This window comes from Aquarana catesbeiana, linkage group LG05, assembly GCF_042186555.1.
Source record: "Aquarana catesbeiana isolate 2022-GZ linkage group LG05, ASM4218655v1, whole genome shotgun sequence".
Lineage (NCBI taxonomy): Eukaryota > Metazoa > Chordata > Amphibia > Anura > Ranidae > Aquarana > Aquarana catesbeiana.
This window is the reverse complement of record NC_133328.1, coordinates 37909265-37931061: the sequence shown is the minus strand read 5'-3', so window position 1 is coordinate 37931061 and position 21797 is coordinate 37909265. Positions and strand designations below refer to the sequence as shown.

At 42.3% G+C, this 21797-nt stretch overlaps 1 protein-coding gene across 1 annotated transcript in view; it reads left to right on the top strand.

Moving 5' to 3' along the window:
- The window catches only part of VPS50 (VPS50 subunit of EARP/GARPII complex), a 390966-nt gene that overhangs the window by 263404 nt on the left and 105765 nt on the right, over positions 1-21797 (top strand). Inside the window, exons 14-16 of the mRNA XM_073629604.1 lie at positions 2460-2545; positions 11665-11759; positions 16944-17042. Coding sequence (XP_073485705.1) covers positions 2460-2545; positions 11665-11759; positions 16944-17042 — 280 coding nt within the window. The remainder of the gene's footprint in view (positions 1-2459; positions 2546-11664; positions 11760-16943; positions 17043-21797) is intronic.

Genomic DNA, 21797 nt, shown 5'->3' with positions numbered 1-21797 from the left:
CTAGAGGGAACCTCGCAGGTGGCGCTGGGAACTCGGTCCTAAGTCTTCTGCTCAGAAATGAACTAAACCTCATCCATTCCTATGGAAATGCTGTCTGTCATTAGGTCTTATGATACATGGCATCTCTGTAGGAGTGAATGGGACTCGTCCAGGAAAGTATTCAGCTAGAGCAAAAAGTGAGGGGAATTCTCTACAACAGGAACATGGACAACAAACCTGTTATGTCTTTCCTTGTCCCGGCTTACTCCAGCACTGTTCTCTTCTGCCCAAAACTCTGGAGCCTTTTAGGAGTTTATTTACTAAAACTGGAGAGTGCACCTCACTTCTGCAGAGAAACCAACCAGCTTCCAGGTTTTATTGCCAAAGCTTAATTGAAAAAGCTGAGGTTAGAAGCTGATTGGTTTCTCTGCAGAAGTAAGACCGATTTGCACTCTCCAGCTTTAGTAAATAAACCCCTGTGTGTCATCATGTGCATTACAAGGCTATTTAACCCTGCATTGTATGTGAGGAGGCAAGCTTGAGACTGGGGTCCAAAGCTCCTTAGCATGGATGGAGGGACCCTGCTGGAGCAAGGAATAATGTAAGAACTAGATCTTGTTAACCGCACTCCTAGACTAACTGAGCATGTGGGGGAGGGGGGGGGCACTGAAAAAAAAATGTAAGTCGTGGTGTATAGGAGTACCTGGTCTCCTCTGTAAGCCCCCCTCCAAAACCCTTAGTTCGCTAAAGCACTATGTTTCAGACATAATTGTCTTTAAAAGAAAAAAAAATACTATTTTCACTTTCTATCCCCCATCCCTAGCTATGCTGATCTCCTGTAGCCACTTCCTGTCTATGTGCTATCCAGCAAATACTTTGTGCTGGTGCAAGAGCTAACTGTGTCTGTACAATGGGAGCTGGCATGGATGGTTGTAGCCTTCACTGGAAGAGCATGACAGGGTGACAACGCAGGAGAACAATTAAGGGAAAAAGCACAGATGATTCTCTACATGTAACAAAAAGTGCCTACACAAGGCCCTTCATGGGAAGATCACCAAGCATTAATTTAATTAGGGATATGAATTTGAAATTTGCCCTGTTTATGTTGAAGTAAATATTTGGTTCACTTACCTTTAGTCTTGAGTGGGATTAATTGGGTTGCACAGCAAACCAAGAGAACCTTTAATTTATTCAGTGGAAGGATGACATTGAGAGAGATAAAACCCCTGATAACTTTGTTCGCATAATATAGCATGTTGCATAGTCAGTTGGATTACTTCCTTGGGTAGGTGATTTGATGAGTTGAGTATCAAGGACACCAAATGTCACTGATATTGTTAAAGAGTAGCACAGCATTATCACTTGTGGAAGTGTTCATATGTGCTAATATATTCTACAACCTTTGATCTCCATATTGAAGGTTGTTGCGTTAGCTTTTTGCTAAATTAATTGTAAGCTCTTCTAGTGGGTTGTACATACTTTTAATCCCACCGCCCCAACCGCTAGGTGTGATTGTATGCTATTTCACTGATCTACACTATAGTATTTTATAGGATCTTTTTTTCAAGGTCTAGTCCAGTAAAGGAAGTCTCTACTAAGGCTACCACTGGTGGTTTTCTGAAAATGCTGGTCGCCTGCTTGTCATATTGGTTCACTGGTTTAAAAACTGTTCTGTAAGCTGCTTCTGTGGCTGCTGCTCCTTCTCTTTCCCATAAACCACTGACCGTCTATCCTACATTTGTTGCTGTCAGTATCACTAAAGTTGACATTATATAAACCCTCGGTGTCCAACTTGTGGTCCATGGGCTGCATGTGGCCCTTTGGTTCCTGTTGTGTGGCCTTCAGCCAAAACAGTAATGGCAGTGATTTCTAGCAGTCTTTCTTGTAGCCCAGCCTTTCTCAACCTTTTTAACACTGAGGGACCCTTGAAATAACTCTCCAGTCACAGGGAACCCTGCTAAAATGAATATATCTACAACTCATAATATATGAGTGGAAGAATGTTCCTTACACTTGTGGTCATTGGGAAGAATTACCCCCTTACAGATGGCTAAAAAGACCAATGGTGTCAGTGGGAACTTATCTAAGAGGCAGAAATTGCTCATTGCTCATAAAACCCCTAGCAACATCTGGAAGAACTCTAGGGTCCCATGGAACCCTGGTTGAGGAACCTTGTTGTAACCTGTCCTCTGTCTTTTGCAGCTTTTTGACAGTCTCCAACCACATCTATATCATGTTAGGAGCCTCTGACCATCCCCTGTAACATTTATTCAATGTCTGTCTCCTGTAGTATCTGTGCAGTCTCTCTCAGTCTTATGAAGCATTACACTAAATATTATATTTGGCCCTCAGAGGGTCCTGTATCCAGTAAAATGTCCCACACTGTAAACAATGAATGGGCGCGCTTTTATGGTTCCTCAGATCAGATTTCTCAGCACTTTTTCTTTCTTTGTTTAATGTTAATCTTATTTTTCTTACAGATAGTATCTCTGCAAATGAAGAAAATAACTTTGATCGAAGCTATGTTAAAAAGAAGCTAGAACATGGATTAACGCGCATATGGCAGGTTGTTTTTGTTTAAATGTATTTGTCTTTTTTCTTTTTTTTTTTTTTTTTACTTTTAGACATTTAGTTTCAGAAGTATTTGTCCAGGATTGATTACAATTGAGGACTCTTGCACACAGCTATACAATAGGGAGTTACAGATTAAAGAAACTAGGGGATTTTTGAGGTACTAGTATGTCGCACACAAAGCGTTGGGTATATGTACATTCTAAAACATCACTTTTATGTACAATTCCGCATAAAATATGATCCCATAAAAATTCATGAAACGTTCAAGGAAAACATACAGCAGGCACACGCTCAATAATAAGTAAGTGGTTCATTAATTTGTATGATTTGTTTAATAAAATTGTCTTGTGATTAATTGCTGTTCAAACATGCAGCTGTGTAATTGTAGAAATGACTGCCATATTGCCTAAAAAAGAAGAGTTTATCTGTGAAACGCCTAACAGTCATTGCAACCATCTTACCATTCAACCGTCAGTGCGCTCTGCAAGGAAAAGTCTGCCTGACTTGAATCACAGGTTGTAAAATACCAGTAGGTAGATGGAAAAGGCATAATATATGGGAACTTTGTATATATTTTGACACCAGTCATGCCTGTTATATATTTTCCTTGAGCATTTTAGGAATCTTAATGGTATAGTGTTTTATGCATCCATAAATATAGAGGAAGAGGGTGTTTGGAGAGCGCTAGGGGCACGGTAGCTGGAGCAAGGGTAGATTACAGGACATAGTTATTCTGAAGAGGGATATACCATAAGTAACACAATTATAAGTTAGGACAATGAACCAATGGTAGGGTGTAGCCAGTCTTCAGGGTCCCCCTTAGCAGTCACTTTGTTGGCAGCCCGCTTTCAGAGCAGAAGATGACTCTGTGGAATTTGAAGGAAGAGAGTAGCGCCAATCTAAATGTAGCATTTTAAAAACCGGTTTTATTAAAAGTAATACACTCACTTAGAGGTGGAAGGTAAAGCACTTTTGAGTTATATGAGCCTCGCTGGTTGCCTTCACGGTCTGTGGGTACAGCTGCGGTGGGCGCTGTCATTAATCCCAGCAACGCTGGTTGGTTCCGGAGTCCCGGGGCTGAACAAGCTGTGACAAAGGAGCATGCTGTCAAGCCTGATGAAGGAGCACGTATGCTCTGACCGCATGCACGGACTCCGCCTCCCCTGGATGATACCGTGACAGCTTCCCCTGCGCCTCCCCTTCAGCCCCCAGAATCTGGAACCCACCCATTGATGACGACGCACACCGCAGCTGCACCCACAGACAGTGAAGGCGACCAGTGAGGCTCATACAACTCAATGTGCTTTACCCTTTCACCTCTAAGTGAGTGTATTACTTTTAATAAAACCTGTTTTTTAAACGCTACACTTAGATTTGTGCTGCTCTCTCCCTCTTCCTTAAATCTAGAGGCAGCTGAAGGTGTATTATAGATCTTGACTTTTCCTGTGAATGCCAAGATTCACTTTATCCACTTTATCCACTTTCTCCTTCCAAAACCCTTTATTGGTCTTTTGATATGGTGGCTGGCTTCAGGGACCAGTAGGCAAGCTTTGGGAGTAGGATGGGCAAGGCCAAGTTGGACATTTCCTGGAAAAATCAAGATTTTTATGCAATGTCACTTTCAGCTCTAGATCTCCCATCAAAGAGTGGGCATAAAAAGAAAACAAGAGGGCAGTGCCAAGCTCCGCTTTCGTAAGAAAAGCTGAAATTTGCATAAAATTTTAGCTGCTTATATTGCTGGACACTCTGATTTCCACAATGAACCTATCTTCATGTATTTCTTCCTCAAATAATCAGTTTAAGGCTCCGTGCACACTAGCGTTTTTTAACCTCCTAGAAGCTGTTGTTATCATTTTTTTCTGCTCCTAGAAGCTAAATAGTGTTATGATATGTGTCCATGCACGCTACTTTTTAGGTTATTAGCATTTTTTTAAGCTTCAGCGTCTAGGAGCAGAAAAAAAATGTTTTTTGTAGAGTTTTTCGGAGCGTTTGTCCAGCAGAAAAAAATGCTGAATGTTCCTAAACACTTGTAAACGCTCCTAAAATGCTTTGTACTGCAAAAATGCTAATGCTCCTAAAAGCTTAAAAGCTACTAAAATGCTACTGGAAGCTGGCACAAAAATGCCATTATCCGCATTTTTCATCCATCAGTTTTTTTTCCTAGCTTTTTTAGAGCTTATAAAAAAGCGCTAGTGTTGGCTACATATATGACAGGTTTACCTGAAGGTACACTTTATGGTCTAAAGTTTGTGGACTATTTAGTTCAGGTGTTTTCAGTGATGGGTGCGGTTTTGATAAACATCCAAAGATTTTTTTAGACAACTCTGTTCTTCCAACCCTGTGTTAACCATTTGGGGAAGGCCCTTTTCTGTTCCAAAATGACTGTATTCATGCACACAAATCTCCGTAAATACACGATTTGACCAGTTTGGTGTGGAGGAACGTTAGTGGCCTGGACAGAATCCTGAACTCAACCCTACTAAACACCTTTGGGATGAGTTAGAACATCTATTGTAAGCAAAGTTTTCTAATCTAACATCAGTACTAGACCTCAAAAATACTCTTTTGGCAAAATGGGCACAAATTCCCATAGACACACTCCGAAATCTTGTGGAAAGCCTTCTGAGAAGAGTGGAGGCTGTTATAGCGGCAAAAGGGGGGGGCATCACCCGTTAGGGTGTCAAGTATTCACAAACTTTTGGCCATATTGTGTGTAATACCCAGATACGATAACAGAATATGTCAATATAACAAAGTTTGTAATAAAACTTGAATTGCATTTGTGCTTTGCCTACGCAGCTAATAGCTTCAGATTCACTTTAATGTGTTGGTAAACCCAAAATCTATTTTCAATGTTCTTGGCATTGTGACTCACTGTGTACAGTTTTTTTTACAAAAGATCATTTTTTGTTAAACTCTACAAAGTTTCTTACCTGGATATCCTGCCGGTAAAAGCACTTCACGTTGCAAGCTTATAACACTAAACTAACACTTTGCAGTAGCATTGTCGGCCTGCCGTATAAAACTCCATTGGCCATTGAGCTGCCTATCAGGTCTGTGTAGGGAAAGGTTAAATCGAGATGAAACCACCCCAAAGTGAGGGAAATCCTCTACCGCCACCAAAACACACGCCCCCAACCAAAGACTTCCTTTCTTTTCTTCTTCCACTGACCGCTCAAAATTTTGATCTTCTAGTCCCAGTGCCAGTGGTCACTAGAGTATATAGGGTGTATCTCCCCAAGGGGGAAATGGACAGCAAAAATACCTGACAGGGTTGCTAATCTTTCCTTACTTTAAAAATGAAAAACAAAAAAGTATCTTAATCGTACAGTACAGGACACAGGGCTGTAGTCCCAGACCATGGGTTATATGCAGATTACTATCAGGCAATTGGACACTGTCCTTAGGTGATTGACCTCTCCATCCTTTGGAGAAACCATTTTTAAACCATTTATTCTTCAGACTCTTGGCACATTGTTGTGTAGTTAGCTGCAGGGTGCTTTACATGTCCAGGGCCATAGTCCATCTCTGATTCCCATACCCCTTCAGGAGTATGTCCACTATGATGAGCAAAGCTAAGATAGAGTTACCCTGTTATTTGGACCATTCTTGACTATACACAACCCGCAGTGCTTGGCACACAAGCGAATGCATAGATGCAGGTAAGGGGAGCTATTCACCTTATGGCATTACTCCCCATTGTACTTGTCTAAGTGGCTTGGTGAGTTGGGTATTTACAGTTTAAATTTAATGGTCTTTCCCCATCTGCACTCATTCTCAAGATGGTGAAGTAGTTGCAACACACCTCCTGGCTGATGCACTTCTGCCTGCCAAAATGGGCACACCACGTTTTCCATGCTTTCTGCTACAGAGACGCAGCCAAGGAGCATGGCCAGTGCCTGGGTTATAGCGGCCCCTGTGTTTTGGATGAGCAAAACCCCATTCCTCCACCTCCCATTATTTAAGTAACCCACCGGGGTTCCCCTCACGTAACAATAGTGGATCACTATCACAGGCACAAGGGAGCGGGGACAAAAGGGCTGAATAACACACTCTGCCTTTGGCTTGCAGGAAATGCATACCAGGGTAATAACTCTACCCCATGTCCCTGAGCATTGTCTCTTACGACACCACTCCACTCCTCTGATTCTAGATCCCTCTCAGAGGCAAAAAGTGCAACCTATCTAACAAAAGCAGATTTTTTTCACATCTAATTTATTTGGAAAACTTTAAGGACTTCTAGAACCTTTAGTTTCCAGAGGCACAAAAACACTATACAAAAAGATGGCAAACACCCCAATTTTTAACTAGCCTTTGCAGTAAGGTGCACATGGAAGGGCAACGCACGACACAGACAAAACATTCCCAGCACACTTGCCAGCTCACCTCCAAAAAATACAAATTTACCCTGTCTAACAATTTATGTTAAAAACAGGTTTTAGTTGTACACATTTGCAAATACATGTGAAAGCAGCAGTGCCTCATCAAGGTTCCTCGGTTTACTGCAGTCCTAACTCTATATTTTTGAGAGTCTCCAAGTTGGAGCACATATAGCAGTGGATAAAGGGCAGGTTTGCTTAGCGTAGGGGTAGGCAACCTTTGAGAGGTGGAGATCTACCTGAACAACTTTGAAGAGATCAAAGATCACCAAGGTGCGCCTTTTTATTTTTTTCTAGAAAAATACATTTACTAACAAGACCAAAATAATTGGTATGGAACTAGAATTCCTGCCACAAACCAAAGCATTCTGGGGGAGCGGTGGGGAGGTCGTAAAAAACTGCAGCTCAACCATTACTGCCCCCCCCCCCCCCCCAACAGCTAGTATTAACGAGCACACACACTACTTTTTAAAGTTCCACCAAAGGCTTTGTTTGGACTGGCAGTTTTGGGGTGGCAAAAATGTGTGGTTGAGACACATTGTTGCCGCCTGCCAACTGCCTCCCCCAAGGTGCAAAAGGCAGCAGATGGGTATGCTTACATGTCGGGGCTGCGGTGCTTCACTTCATGCCCACAACAAAGTTCACCCAACACATAGCAAGTCGCAGATAGCAAGCCCACCGAATGCTACGTGTTCAAGTAGATTGGGGAAGCACCGCAAACACCCCACAACCGCATGCAGTGGGGCATGATTTTGGGCAAAAATTGTGTTAAAACAGGCAGTAAGGGGGTGTTGCATCCCTTCCTCATTGCCTGTCAGTAGCCTCTGAAGCGTGATCTGAATCCAAATTTTAGCTTCAGAGGCAAGTGAGACTCGGACGCATATATAAAAGTGCAGCGCTTCTCTTTAACAAACAACTTTTGTTAAAGAGAAGCGCTGCACTTTTAAATATGGTTTTGTGTTTACATTGGTGACTAGCAAATTTCTGCTACCTGGTTTTCATATGATTAAGTGGATCTTAACGCAGTTTTTCAGAAATTTTTTTGCAGACTTAAGACTGCCTAATTCCCCCCAAACTGACCCCCTTTGTTCAGGACAATCCCCCCCAGCCCATATTCCTCACTATAGATCTCAGAAAACTGACTCATCCCTTGCCTTCCCCCCTTCTCTCTTCTTCTTTACCAGTGTGTGTAACACACATACAAAAACCTGTTTGTAGTGCAGCTCCTCCAGTGAACACACACCCTCTGCTTCAGTGAGACCGGGAGCTCCGTGCAAGAGCAAGTCTCCACCCCTGTTCCACCCAGCTCTCTCCTCCCCTGTTCAGGATTTCTTACCCTCCTCTACAGTGCTATCTACTTCCCTGCTTTTGAGCTTCTCATTCTGCTCTGCCGCGTTGTATCCTCTCCTGCTCTGGACTTCTTACCCTGCTCTTCCGCGCTATCTCCATCCCTGCTCCGGACTTTTCGCCCAGCTCACTCTGTCCACACCGCTGGGGAGAAATAGTTAAGTTCGCGGTCAGGACTGCAGAAACGCAATCTACTTGTCACCAGGCTATGAACGAGGGGTAGATCGCGATCGGCGGGTTGCCGACCCCGGGCCTAAAGGGAGCCCACTCCTCCTTAAAGGCACAAGGGATACATTGGACACCCAGCAAGAGCACAGTGGCGGCTGGGGGCATCCAATGTGTCTCCACTCCAAATCCATTAAATAACCTATACAAAAAGATGGCAACCACCCAAAAAAAAACTACATTGCCGCTCTCCTCCCTGACTCTATTCATGAATCCAGGATGGAAAAATAGGAAAGCAAATCGGCCACAGATGTTGTAGTGGAAGCTGCAAAGGATTTTTCAACCCCTGCATTTTATGAGGCACAAACTGGCTTTTTGCCAGTTGCTCTTCACTGTTGACACACCGATTTTATGTGGTGCAAAATAGCCTAGCAGCGCCTGAGTCCCCGCAGCCCAAACAAGGCCATATGGGCACTAAGAGGCTGACTAAATTAAAAAGACTTTTTCTATCGATATAAAAAATGAAAGCTCATAAATGAGGACTGGCCTAATCCTGAAAGGATATTTGCTCCTCTAAAGCTTTTTGCTGAAATGTATTTATGGAATAGGAATGCAAGGATAAAATTGGTTGTTCCAGTAGTAGATCCTGCCATTTCAGTCCTCAATAAACACTTTTACAGTTCCTATTGAGGATGTTCCCTCTTTTAAAGATCCAGTTGATGGATGTGTAAGGATTGGTTCACACCACAAAAGCACACTCCAAATCCATTACGGATGCATATAGTTACATATGCCATCAGCCAAATTGTTTTAGGTGAACACTCTAGAAAATGTAATTTGCCAACTCTCTAGAATGTCTCTTATCTCTGTGTATATTCACAGTAACAATCCTACCTCATCGGCCATCCCAGTTAGAGATGGAAAGGGTTTTGGTTATTCTCATTGCCAGTGCAATTGGCTCAGAAGGACATGGTAGACAGACATACTCAGAACTCTGGTGGACTAGCCTTGGCCTCTTTCAAACAGGCCAGATTTAGTGGTGCAAGACCCCTATTCCACCCTGCTTCTCAGTTGTTGGATTTAAAGGCATGGCTATTAAAACCCAGGTCCTGAATTCTGTCATCTCAGCCTCGCTCAGATCGAGAAAATCTTCCTCCCGCATCATCTATCATTGTACATGGGAGGCCTTTTTTCAGTCTGGTCTTGACCATCGTCTGGCTCTGAGTGCTCTAAAGGGACAGGTATCTGTCTTATCTTTTCCAGAAACCACTTGCTTCACCATACTTAATCAAGAATTTAGAACAGGGAGTTGCTCATATTTATCCCCCTATTTGACCTCCTGTGTCACTTTGGGGTCTGAACCTGGTTCTCTCTATATCCAGAGATCCCTCTCCTTTGAGCTGATCAGAGATATCCCCTTGCGAGACCTCAAGGTTGCCTTCCTAGTAGCCAATACATCTATTAGATCTGCCAGCTCAAAAACACACCTTTCTTGCGAGGAGCCGTTTCTTGTACTGCACCAGGGACAAGGTGGTCTTGAGACCAAGATCTTCATTTCTACCCGAGATGGTTTCTTTGTTCTTACCTCAATGAGGATGTTGTCTTGCTTTTCCTTTGTCCTGTTCCGAAACCCAAAGAAATATCCCTGCACTGTTTAGATGTCGTCAGGACAGTCAGGGTCTACTTAGCTGCTTCTGTTGATAAGACCTTTTCATCCCCCCTAAAGGTTCTTTTGGAAGACATCTTGCCTCCTGTCCCACCATTGCCAGATCAATAGACTACTTACCTCCAGTGCTTACATCCTTACGGACAGTGAAAGTGATTTACTAAAACTGGAAAGTGCAAAATCTGGTGCAGCTATGCATAGAAACCAATCAGCTTCCAGGTTATATTGACAAAGCTTACTTGAACAGGCTGTTCAAGCAAGTTGGATATGGTTATCATGCACATCTGCACCAGATTCTCAGTTCTCCAGTTTTAATAAATCTCACCCAAAGTTTCTTATTTCCCAATCTGAGCTCATTCCACCAGATTTGTTGGTGTCTTTTGGCATTTCCACCATCAAGCATCTGTTTCTCAGAATTGAAAGGCTGCCATCAGGTCCACTGCTGCAATATTATCAGATTGTACCTTTCCTAGTTCTCTGTGAACTACAGAACACCCCTTTCCCTTTGTTATGGAGAGGGGGTAGATGTTCTGTAGTCTTGACACTTCCTGTCTTAGGGTGACAACGCTGTACCTTCACTAAAAACAGTACAATGAGTGAACATTGAGCTTCTCTTATTTGGTCTATTTTGGTCTCTTGATATACCATTTGGAAGTGTTTTGTTATATCAGTTTGATAAATGGGAAACAATGACCGTTGTGAGCTGACAACTTCTTGTGCTTTCTCCCTGTACAGACTAATATTAATACACAGGATTTATATAGTGCCAACAGTTTGTGCAGCGCTTTACAAAATGACTTTTACCATTTCCAGTGTTCTCTGAGGCTTACAGAACCACACCTCTCTGTTATGAAGAAGGATAGAGGAAGAGTGCTGTAGTCCTATCCTTTTTCTCTTGTCCCAATATGTAGGGCTAGTAAGTGTTGTCACCCTAGGACAGGAAATGTGTTACTGACAGGATCACCAAATAGTCAAAATAAGCAAAGAAAGTGTTTGACTTCATCTAAGAACCAGTTAGCTGCAAGATATTACATTTTTGTTCTTGGGTTTAGATACCCTTTAAGTCTATGTTCTTTCAGCACACCTAGATATTTCTCCATCATAATGGTCAACGTTTGCACTGTGACAAAGCAAATATGAAATATTACGTTTATCTATTTGTCCTTTTGAAAGAGATTGAAGAAAAAGCATTACAAATCTGCTTGTACGTCATGTTCAGAAGCTCTCCTTGTTATTTTCATACACGTCTTTTTCCTACATTATGTAATTTTTCTGCTATGATTTAAACTACGGTATTCTTTTTTTCCAGTGAATGCCTGGGAGGTGAATAGCGTAATATGGCTTTGATTCTTTTTTTTCTACTTGCCATATAGCATTGTCTAAGGTTGACATCAGCAAGGCCATATTTGTGCTATAGAAAGAGACAGAATGTCAAAGAAATGTAGTTCCTACAATGGAGAAAACAAACATATTGGTCATGCCAAGCACATTGCCTCAGACTGTTGTCTGGACTGCTACATTGTATTAACACATGTTTTACACTCTGCTTTCAAGGATGTTCAGCTGAAAGTAAAAACATACCTTCTTGGAACGGATATGTCCAACTTCAAATATGATGACTTCATTGTGGTCCTGGATATAATTAGCAGGTGAGTGACCAAGTCCTTGAGGGTCCACTCACACTATGTCAACGGGCACAGCATTAAGACATCCCATTCTGTGACAAGATAGATATTGCTAGCTAGGTCACCGCAGGCACCAGATAACAAGTACTTGTTCTAAGTCTGCTTGGTTCATACACTATATTGTCAAGACTTTAATGGCATCTTAGTCTGTAGGGTTAAATATTGAGTTGGCCCGCCCTTTGTAGCTATAACAGCTTCAACTCTTCTGGGAAGGCTGTCCACAAGGTTTAAGAGTGTGTATATGGGAATGTTTGACCATTCTTCCAGAAGCCCATTTGTAAGGTCAGGCATTGATGTGGACGAGAAGGCCTGGCTCGCAGTCTCTGCTCTAATTTGTCCCAAAGGTGTTGAGGTCAGGACTCTGTGCAGGTCAGTCAAGTTAATCCACCCCAAACTCTCTCATCCATGTCTTTATGGACCTTGCTTTTTGCACTGGTCCAAATCATTTGGTGGAGGGGGGATTATGGTGTTGGGTTGTTTTTTCAGGGGTTGGGCTTGGCCCCTTAGCTCCAGTGAAGGGAACTCTTAAGGTGTCGGCATACCAAGGCATGATTTGACAATTGCATGCTCCCAACTTTGTGGGAACAGTTTGGGGATGGCCCCTTGCGGTTCCAACACGACTGCACACCAGTGCACAAAGCAAGGTCCAGAAAAGACATGGATGAGTGGATGAGCAAGTTTGGGGTTGAGGAACTTGACGGGCCTGTAGAGTCCTGACCTCAACCAGATAGAACACCTTTAGAATGAATTAGAGCGGAGACTGCAAGCCAGGCCTTCTTGTCCAGCAAAAATATAGTGTAGAGTTTGCTAGATCACCTCAGGCACAAGATAACAAGTATTGTTATCTTGTGCCTCTAACCCTTTCCAAATAAATATTTGTACATCTTTACCTGGAACCAAAAGTAACTAACTACTTTAGTTCCCCATTACCTGCACCACCTCCCAGTTTTTTATTTATTTTTTGCCCTGAAACTCCATTGTCTTACATATTGTGGACTCATAAAGTAGCCAACAGTCAGGTATTGAGTGCTTTCAAAAGTAAAGTTGGTATTGGCATATTGAAGTGTCCCGGCTTTCTGGTGTCTCGGGGCACTTGATAAAAACATAAGAGGTGAGAGTGGTGCCTGCAAGTAAGTCACCGTGCAACTTTACATAGTAATTCATATGGAAAGTATTCTTTTATGTTGATTTGAATCATGCTTTTTTGTGATTTTTGATTGCATATCCTACAGAAGAGCCCATATAAAAGGAAAGGAATTAAGGAATTGACAGAATCCATTTTCTGCCTCTTTGCAAAAAAAATAAAAAATACAAAAATGAAATATTCACCTACTGGATTTGCCACATGAATTATACATGTGTTATTGATATATATATTTTAGATCACAAAAGGCCTACATTTCATGCAGCCTGCATGTTTTTAACCCTTTTGTGCAGAAGTGACAAATTGTCCAGGCCAATTTTAGCAGAACCAGTATGTTTTGGTTAGCTTGGTTATAACTCTGTGCCTAATTTGCCTACCAAAATCATTTTACACTTTTATTTCAAGGATTATTGGGTATTTTTATTTAGGTACACTGTTTTAACGAATTCCTTACTTATTTTTTTTTTACATTATAGGATAACAAATAGACAAAATGTTAAACAACATATAATCAAATATTAAAATTTTTTTAATGCTGTAATCCTATCTTGCATTTACAGCATTAAACAGATACACTGCCATCTTCAAGGTGCAATGGCATCAGCAGACTGAAGCCTTATTTTTTGTGAATGAACTTCCAGTCTGCAGGTGATCATGTGATCATTATGTTATAGCTGTGATCACATGATCAAGTTTAACTCTGATTCGTTCCCGAACGTTAGAACAAAGTCAGGGGCAACTGGATGTGGCAGCTGGTTGCAAAAAAGAGTAATCTAGATTAGCATCATTACCATCACCAGTGCGTTGGTAGCAGTGGTGGCAAACAACCCCCCCAGGTCTTCCATCGCCCCCCCCCCCCCCGCACTCAGTCCTCCACGGTCCCCCCCCCCCCCCCCACACTTATGCCCCGTACACACGGTCGGACTTTGTTCGGACATTCCGACAACAAAATCCTAGGATTTTTTCAGACGGATGTTGGCTCAAACTTGTCTTGCATACACACGGTCACACAAAGTTGTCGGAAAATCCGATCGTTCTAAACGCGGTGACGTAAAACAGGTACGTCAGGACTATAAACGGGGCAGTGGCCAATAGCTTTCATCTCTTTATTTATTCTGAGCATGCGTGGCACTTTGTCCGTCGGATTTCTGTACACACGATCGGAATTTCCGACAACGGATTTTGTTGTCTGAAAATTTTATATCCTGCTCTCAAACTTTGTGTGTCGGAAAACCCGATGGAAAATGTGTGATGGAGCCTACACACGGTCGGAATTTCCAACAACAAGGTCCTATCACACATTTTCCATCGGAAAATCCGACCGTGTGTACGGGGCATTAGTCCTCCACGGTCCCCCCCGCACTTAGCCCTCCACGGCCCCCCCCCCCCCGCACTTAGCCCTCCACGGTCCCCACCGCACTTAGCCCTCCACGGTCCCCCCCAAACTTAGCCCTCCACGGTCCCCCCACACTCAGCCCTCCACGGTCCCCCCCCAAACTTAGCCCTCCACGGTCCCCCCCTCGCACTTAGCCCTCCATGGTCCCCCTCTGCACTCAGCCCTCCATGCCCCCCCCCTGCACTCAGCCCTCCATGGCTGGAAGACAATAGTGAATATTGATTCGCTAGTGCCACAAGTGGGTGAGTTAGGGGCACAATGCTCTGCACCCCAAGCCCAACCTTTATCCAGCCAATTAGAGCCTCTGGCTCTAATCATGTGGCTTGGGGGAAAAAAAACCTTGCAGGCAAACTAGGGAGGCGGCTTCCCTTATAGCCCGGCCACTCCTGGTTGTGCATGGGAACGTTGGTTTTCATATTTTAGTTTTTGTAAGGGTTTAGATAAATGTATTTACATTATTTTTCTCGCAGCATCCTTTAAACATATTTATTGCTTTGAGTTTTTTGCTCATTTGTTATCCCTTCATATCAATCAAGAATTCTGATTGCACTTTGTCCATGAATGTTCTTGGTCAAGTATTCAGAGTATTCAGTAGGAGATCAGCTATGGAAGCCTATGTGTTTCCTTTAAGGGGCTGACCTCACCATATAGAGGATTTCCTGGTTGTTTAGGCTAGAGGGCATGTATTAGAGAGTAATACCTACCTTACACATAGGTTCCTCTGGGTACCTCTCACCTCCGGTCTTTTCCTTATCCATCCCAGAATGTGGGCAGGCCCTGAACGTCATCACATAGTATGTGGACCATCATTGGTTCTGTGCTGTACGTGATGAAATGAGAAAGGGGGCTGCCAACTGGGAAAAAGGTGGCTTCTAGGGATTGGTTGTCTGGCAGGAAATGAGCCATGAACCATGGAGTAAGGTAAGAAAAACACTATACAGGAGTGAACCCCTAAAGCATGGTTGTCCATTTTTTTTACCTTCCTTGGCCACATTGGAAGAAGAGGAATAGTCTTGGACCGCACATAAAATACATTAATAATGATAGCTGATGAGCACAAAAAGTCAGGCAGATCAAAAGTTAACAATCCATGATATAGATAATTTCCCTTTCTGAGTACTAAAACTACATTTTTTTTGTAATTGTAACTTTTTTTATTATAAAAGTAAAAGAGAGCAACATACAACTAATGCGATATTTGACACTTTTTTTTATTTGATTTTTGATTGATTTTTTTGATAAACTAACGCATCAATATGTGGTTTGATGGATGAAGTAGCAATTCTCAATGATTCTCGAGGTGCTCATCAGACATTTTGGTTCTAAATTTGCCCTTCATGTGCTTCATCCTTGAAAATAGTTGCTCACAAATATAGGTGCTGCTAAAACAAGACCTGAATAAGACGTGATTGTGAAGAGTAGGACACTTTTCTTTGGGAAAATAAGATTTCAGAAAAGATAAAAGTCCAGTACAGAGATATTGATGCATTTTTCTTTGGCCACAAGTGTTCGCTAAGCGTAATGCATTTTTTGCAAAAAAAATCCAAAAAGGTCAACTATTTTAACCCCTTCATGCATAGGGGTAAAAATGGTAATGGATGTCTCCTAATTTTTTTATTTAATTTTTTTATTAAAGAAATACTGGCCCAAAATAGTAAAAAATAAATATATTTTTTAAATGTTGCTGTATATTCCTTGCTACTACCATAACCTACCACTAAAGAACAACCTAAAATAAATTCTCCTGAGAACCGCAGCGATACCACGTATGTGTATGTTAGTTGTTGTTTGTACCTGTAGTACAGCCCAGAAAATAGTGTGCATTTAGTTTTTTTTTATCCTACCTAAAACACACTGACACTGATACAAATTTAAAAAAAAAAAAATTCCTGCCAAAAAATACTGACCTTGACATTTGACCCTGACTTTTAACCCAAACACTGGCACTGACCTAGATCAACTCTTGATCTATGTTTATTTTATTTTTTTCTACACACTTTTTTTTTTCTCTCTCTGCAAGGACAGAGAAATATGCAATGTATCTCTCTAGTAGTCCATTCACAGAGACAGAAAACACGGGGGCAGGCTTCACAGTGACTGATAACTAGGCTATCACAGCTATTAGGTGACCCAGAATCGGACGTTCACAATCATTATCATCAGAACGAGGCTTTTGGTGAGACCCCGCTCTCTGTGCTGGGAGCGCGCCATGCGGCATACACTCTGCACAAGGGGATATACTCAAATAGGTGGCCCCATGGGAAAAAGCCCAGTGCAGTGGGGCCGCATATTTGTGTTACTTCGTTGCCAAGGGGTTTAGTAAGTTTACGATTTTTTATTGGGCCACAGGTTGGACACCCCTACCCTAAATTAAACAAGCAGTAAATTCTGTGTATGGGCGAGACTCACTATTTATTTTTATGGACAGCCCAGAGTTCCACTTTATCACATAGGAGTGTAAAGAGGCTTTAATAGATCCAGGGACTGGTTGCAGATGGACTATAGTAATTGCTTGAGAATAGATTTTGGTGTGGATTGTCCCTTAAAAAAAGTCATTTATATAGGAATTTACAGGACTTAATATGAGACTTTCTTTTTTTTTTCAAAGACTAATGCAGGTGGGAGAAGAGTTTTGTGGCAGCAAGTCGGAAGTCTTACAGGAATCCATAAGGAAGCAAAGTGTCAACTATTTTAAAAACTATCACAGGTGAGTCCCAGTGATGTGCTGTGTGTGTGACAAGGCAGTCCTAAACATAAGTTACATTTTTGGCCCATAATGGATGTTATGTGCAATTAAAAAATTCCATATATTGCATCTTTTGCGTTACAGAGGAGGGCTAGAATTATTGCTCTCGCTCTAACGATCTCTCGCTCTAACGATCGTGGTGATACCTCACATGTGTGATTTGAACACCGTTTACATATGTGGGCGCTACTCACGCGTGCGTTCGCTTCTGCACGCGAGCTCGGCGGGGCGGGTTAAAAAATGTATTTATTTTTTCTTAATTATTTACTTTTTATTCTTTATTTTTAAATTGTTCTTTAAAAAAAAAAAAATTGTGTCACTTTTATTCCTATTACAAGGAATGTAAACATCCCTTGTAATAGAAAAAAAGCATGACAGGACCTCTTAAATATGAGATCTGGGGTCACAAAGACCTCAGATCTCATATTTACACTAAAATGCAATACAAAAAAAAAAAAGAAAAATGCAATTTGAAAAAAAAAAAAAAAAGAAAATGGCCCTTTAAGAGCTATGGGCGGAAGTGACGTTTTTGACGTCGCTTCTGCCCTGCAATGGTATGGAACCGGGTGGGGGCCATCTTCCCCTCAGTTCCACTCAGTTCCATACCACACAGGGAGAAGGATACGATCGGCACCGGAGCGCAGCGGGGGGACCTCTCCCGCCACTGATAAATGTGATCGCGTGGGGGAATCCGCCGCAGAGACCACTTTTATCTGAAAGCGGCCCGCCCGCTGAAGAGGAGGATACCGGGGTTATGGTAGCTAGCTGCTGCCATAACATTCCTCTTCAAAGTGCCAACGTATAACGATGGCGGGTGGTCGCCAAGTGGTTAAGACATGTTTTTATCACCCCAGCCCCAACCGCACCCCTTTGTTGTGGCCAGGGGTGTACACATGTCGCAGCTGCCTCAGCCTGTAGTTATACGCCCTGTCATGGTTGGTGGGTGTAGCATCTGCCAAGCATGACGCATTCAAGTGAATGAGGTCATTCTGCAAGTGACCTGCAATCTTGTGCAGTACAGCAAGCAAGGGGTTAAAGCAGTCAGCATTGTGTTGCTTTCTCACCCCTGCTGTAACCCCTTGGACCCCACAGAAGCATGCAGTTGCGGGGCGCTTGCAGAGTGGCCCCATTTACTTAAATAGGTTGCGTTTGGTGGGTGGTAGCACCCACCAAAAGCTACAGGGGGAGCTTTTTTTTTTGTTTTTTTTTTTGTTTTTTTGAGTATACGAATGATATGTGTATTTTTGCACACGTTTTATGCCCAAAGAATTCCTCTCCTCCTCTAGAACTGCTCTCCTCCCCTTGCCCAGCAAACAAACTCCTAAAGTTTTAAACTTATGCAAAAGCACCTTTAAAATGTCTGTAATACTCTTGAAAAACGTGTGTAAGGCTCCTTCACACTAGGGGTTGGGAGGGGGGATTTAAACCCTGTGGTTAGGTCACACTTTTACCACCCCCTAACTGCTACCCCCTTTAGCTGCATAGGCAGTGGCCAGGGGGGTGTACACATGCCATGGCTGCCATGCTTTGCGGCTTTGCCAGGGATTATCCCCCCACTCGGATGCAGCATGTGCTACCGCCTGCCAAATGCAACTCAATCAAGTCTCTGGTGCCACTCTGCATACACTCCATGAAGGGGGGGTTAAAGCAGGCCGTGTGAGGATAGGATACAGTGCCTCCTCACCACCTGACAAACGCTCTCTGAAGAGAGATCTAAATGTGGATTGCTTTTTAGAGAGCCCTGGGGGAAAAAAATGTAATCACCAGCAATATATTCTGCTCGGTGTGAATGCAGGTAACAGCCCACAGCTGAAAATTGTGCTGCCCGTAGCAGTGTTCATTTCGTCAACTAAAACTCGTCGACTAAATGAATATTATTTTAGTTGACTAAAATACGACTAAAACCACTTGAGATGACTAAAATGGGGCTAAAACTAAAATGGCATTTTAGTCAAAAGACTAAAACTAAATTGAAATTTGACTTCAAAATTAACACTGGTCTGTAGTGCATGTTCATACCTCAATAGCATAATAAATAGCATATTAGATTTTTCACTCCAGCAGTATATAATAAGTTTGGATATTGTAGAGGAATGTTAACTAATGCATTACAATTAATTACACCCATTAGATTTTCGACAACTAAAATGAGTTTTAGTCGACTAAAATGTACTGGAGATTTAGTTGACTAAATACGACTAAAACTAAAACAATTGCAGAAGACTAAAATGGGACTAAAACTAAAATGCAATTTTAGTCCTAAGACTAAAACTAAATTGAAATTTGCTGCCAAAATTAACACTGGCCCGTAGCCAGGTGTTCTGGTTCTCAGAATTTTTTAGTGGCCACATTTTTTACTTAATGTTTGCCATGTAAAACTATCATTTACCCATTTTCTCCTTTGGGAGGATATTTGCATAATTTGTCAAAGAGACTTGCTTTAACTATTTGTAGTTTGTTTTGCAGTGAATTGCTACTTTCAAAAATGTAGCCCATTTATTTTACATTAGACAGTTACTAATGCATAGATAAATTATACTGTCAGAAATGTTTTATTTCTTTACTGTATCTTACATTATTGGTTATTCTATTTGAAAGTCTGTTTTGGTTTGTTGTGTTAATAAAGAAAAAAAAAATCTTAACCCGAGAGCTATTAATTCTTTCTATATTTTATTGCTTTTGGCATTTCTCTAATCCTAACCATTTTTTTTAAATAGACAGCTGGGACCTTGAATATGTCCTTGAAGCAGAATGTGGTGAACTTGCTTTTACATGGCACCCTGTAAAAGGGACCATAATCTCAAAAACTGAAGATTTGCTATGTCATTAAAAACATTAATTGTGTCTAAGCAATACCTTTTGCTTTGAATTCCCCTTGAAAAAAAAAAAAAAAGAGACAAAAAGCTGTGCACTTCCTGTGCCTAGGCACTCCTGTAAAAGTGGACAAAGTAATCTGGATGGCCGCACACCAGAGAAGATAACAAGTGCCTTTATTGATAAAAACTGGAACATGGAACGCACAAGACACTACAGCAGGAACGTACAGGAATCAGTTGACGCGTTTCACACTTATGACAAGTGCTTAAGTAAGCACTTGTCATAAGTGTGAAACGCGTCAGCTGATTCCTGCACGTTCCTGCTGTAGTGTCTTGTGCGTTCCATGTTCCAGTTTTTATCAATAAAGGCACTTGTTATCTTCTCTGGTGTGCGGCCATCCAGATTACTTCGTCCACTTTTGCTCGTCTCAGCATTATCCAGCACCTGGGGCTCTTTTCCTTTGGAGGATCTGAATTTGCTCATTTGTCTATCAGCCTAGACCTACCTGAGCGGTGGAGTATTCTTCGCTTCGTTTGGATTTCTGGATTTAGACACTCCTGTACCTTGAGCCTGATAGCTGTATATCTGCAGTATGAGATCATCTATGACACTGCTGCCTCTGACTGCTAATCTTAAGAGATTTGGAGAGAAGTTTGGTGATGTCTCTACTGTGCTGCTTGCTGGAGAGAAAGCTGTACCTGAAGACCTCCCTTCTTCTGCATCATTTAGTCTGTTGATTTTTAAACAAATGCATAACTGGATTTATTTGGACCTTTTATATCTGCCTTTCATTTTGCTTTTCTTTGTTTTGGATAGAAGTGAGTTAGACTTAAAACCTATTAGGTGGTATTGCTTCCTGTATCCTCATTTGTGTATTTATTTATTACAGGTACTTGTATAGCGCTGTCAATTTGCACAGCACTTTACATGCTCATTATACATTAACTTAAGTACCTGCCCTCAAGGAGCTTACAATCTTAAGGTCCCTAATTCACATTCATTCATTTGCATACTGGGACCAATTTAGACAGGAGCCAGCTAACCTACCAGCATGTCTTTGGTGTGTGGGAGGAAGCCAGAGTACCCAGAGGAAACCCATGCAGGCACAGGGTGTGAATGCAAACCTGTGCAGGTAGTACTTTGGCAGGGATTCGAACCGATGACCCTAGAGCTCTGATAGGTGCAGGTTCTAACTACTTAAAGCGTTTGTTACCCCAACACTTCATATTCCTGATATGTGCCTGCTGTACTGTGTACTTATATGAGAAAGTATCCTGTTTTCTTTGTATTGCTTCCTTTATGTGAAATCCCTGGTGTTCCTGCTAGTCTACTTGCTTTCCTATTAAAAACTGACCACACTAAGCAGAAGAGCACAGCGTGGTCAGCTCTCTAGCTATGCTGTGTGCTCTCTTCCAATGATCAGACAAGTCCTCAAGTCCTGACACCCCCTGCCCCCCCCCCCGCTGCACAGCCATTCACTGGGAAGCTCAGTGTACTGCTGATTCTTCTCCCCCAGCTATTATGCAGCTTAGAACAGAGGGTATGTGACTACTTATAAGGCCACGGGCCTTGTCATGTGGCCCTCCCACCAAGTTTTGCATGGAGGTACTAGAGTCGAATACACGAGTAGTGGAGGTACTAGAGCCACCTACACAAGGAGGTGCTAGAGCTGGGCCAGGTAGGCAAGAGTAAAAAGCTTTGGGGGAGGCTGGGGTTTCAGACTGTGCATAGCGCACCCCTAAACTCTGCATTCTGTACACAGAGCACCCATGAACCCTGTACGTAGCATACTCCTGAACTCTGCACGCTGTACGTAGTGCTTCCCTAAACCCTGCACTCTGCTCTGTGAACATAACACACTCCTGAACTCTGTACGTAATGCACCCCAGATACAGCCAA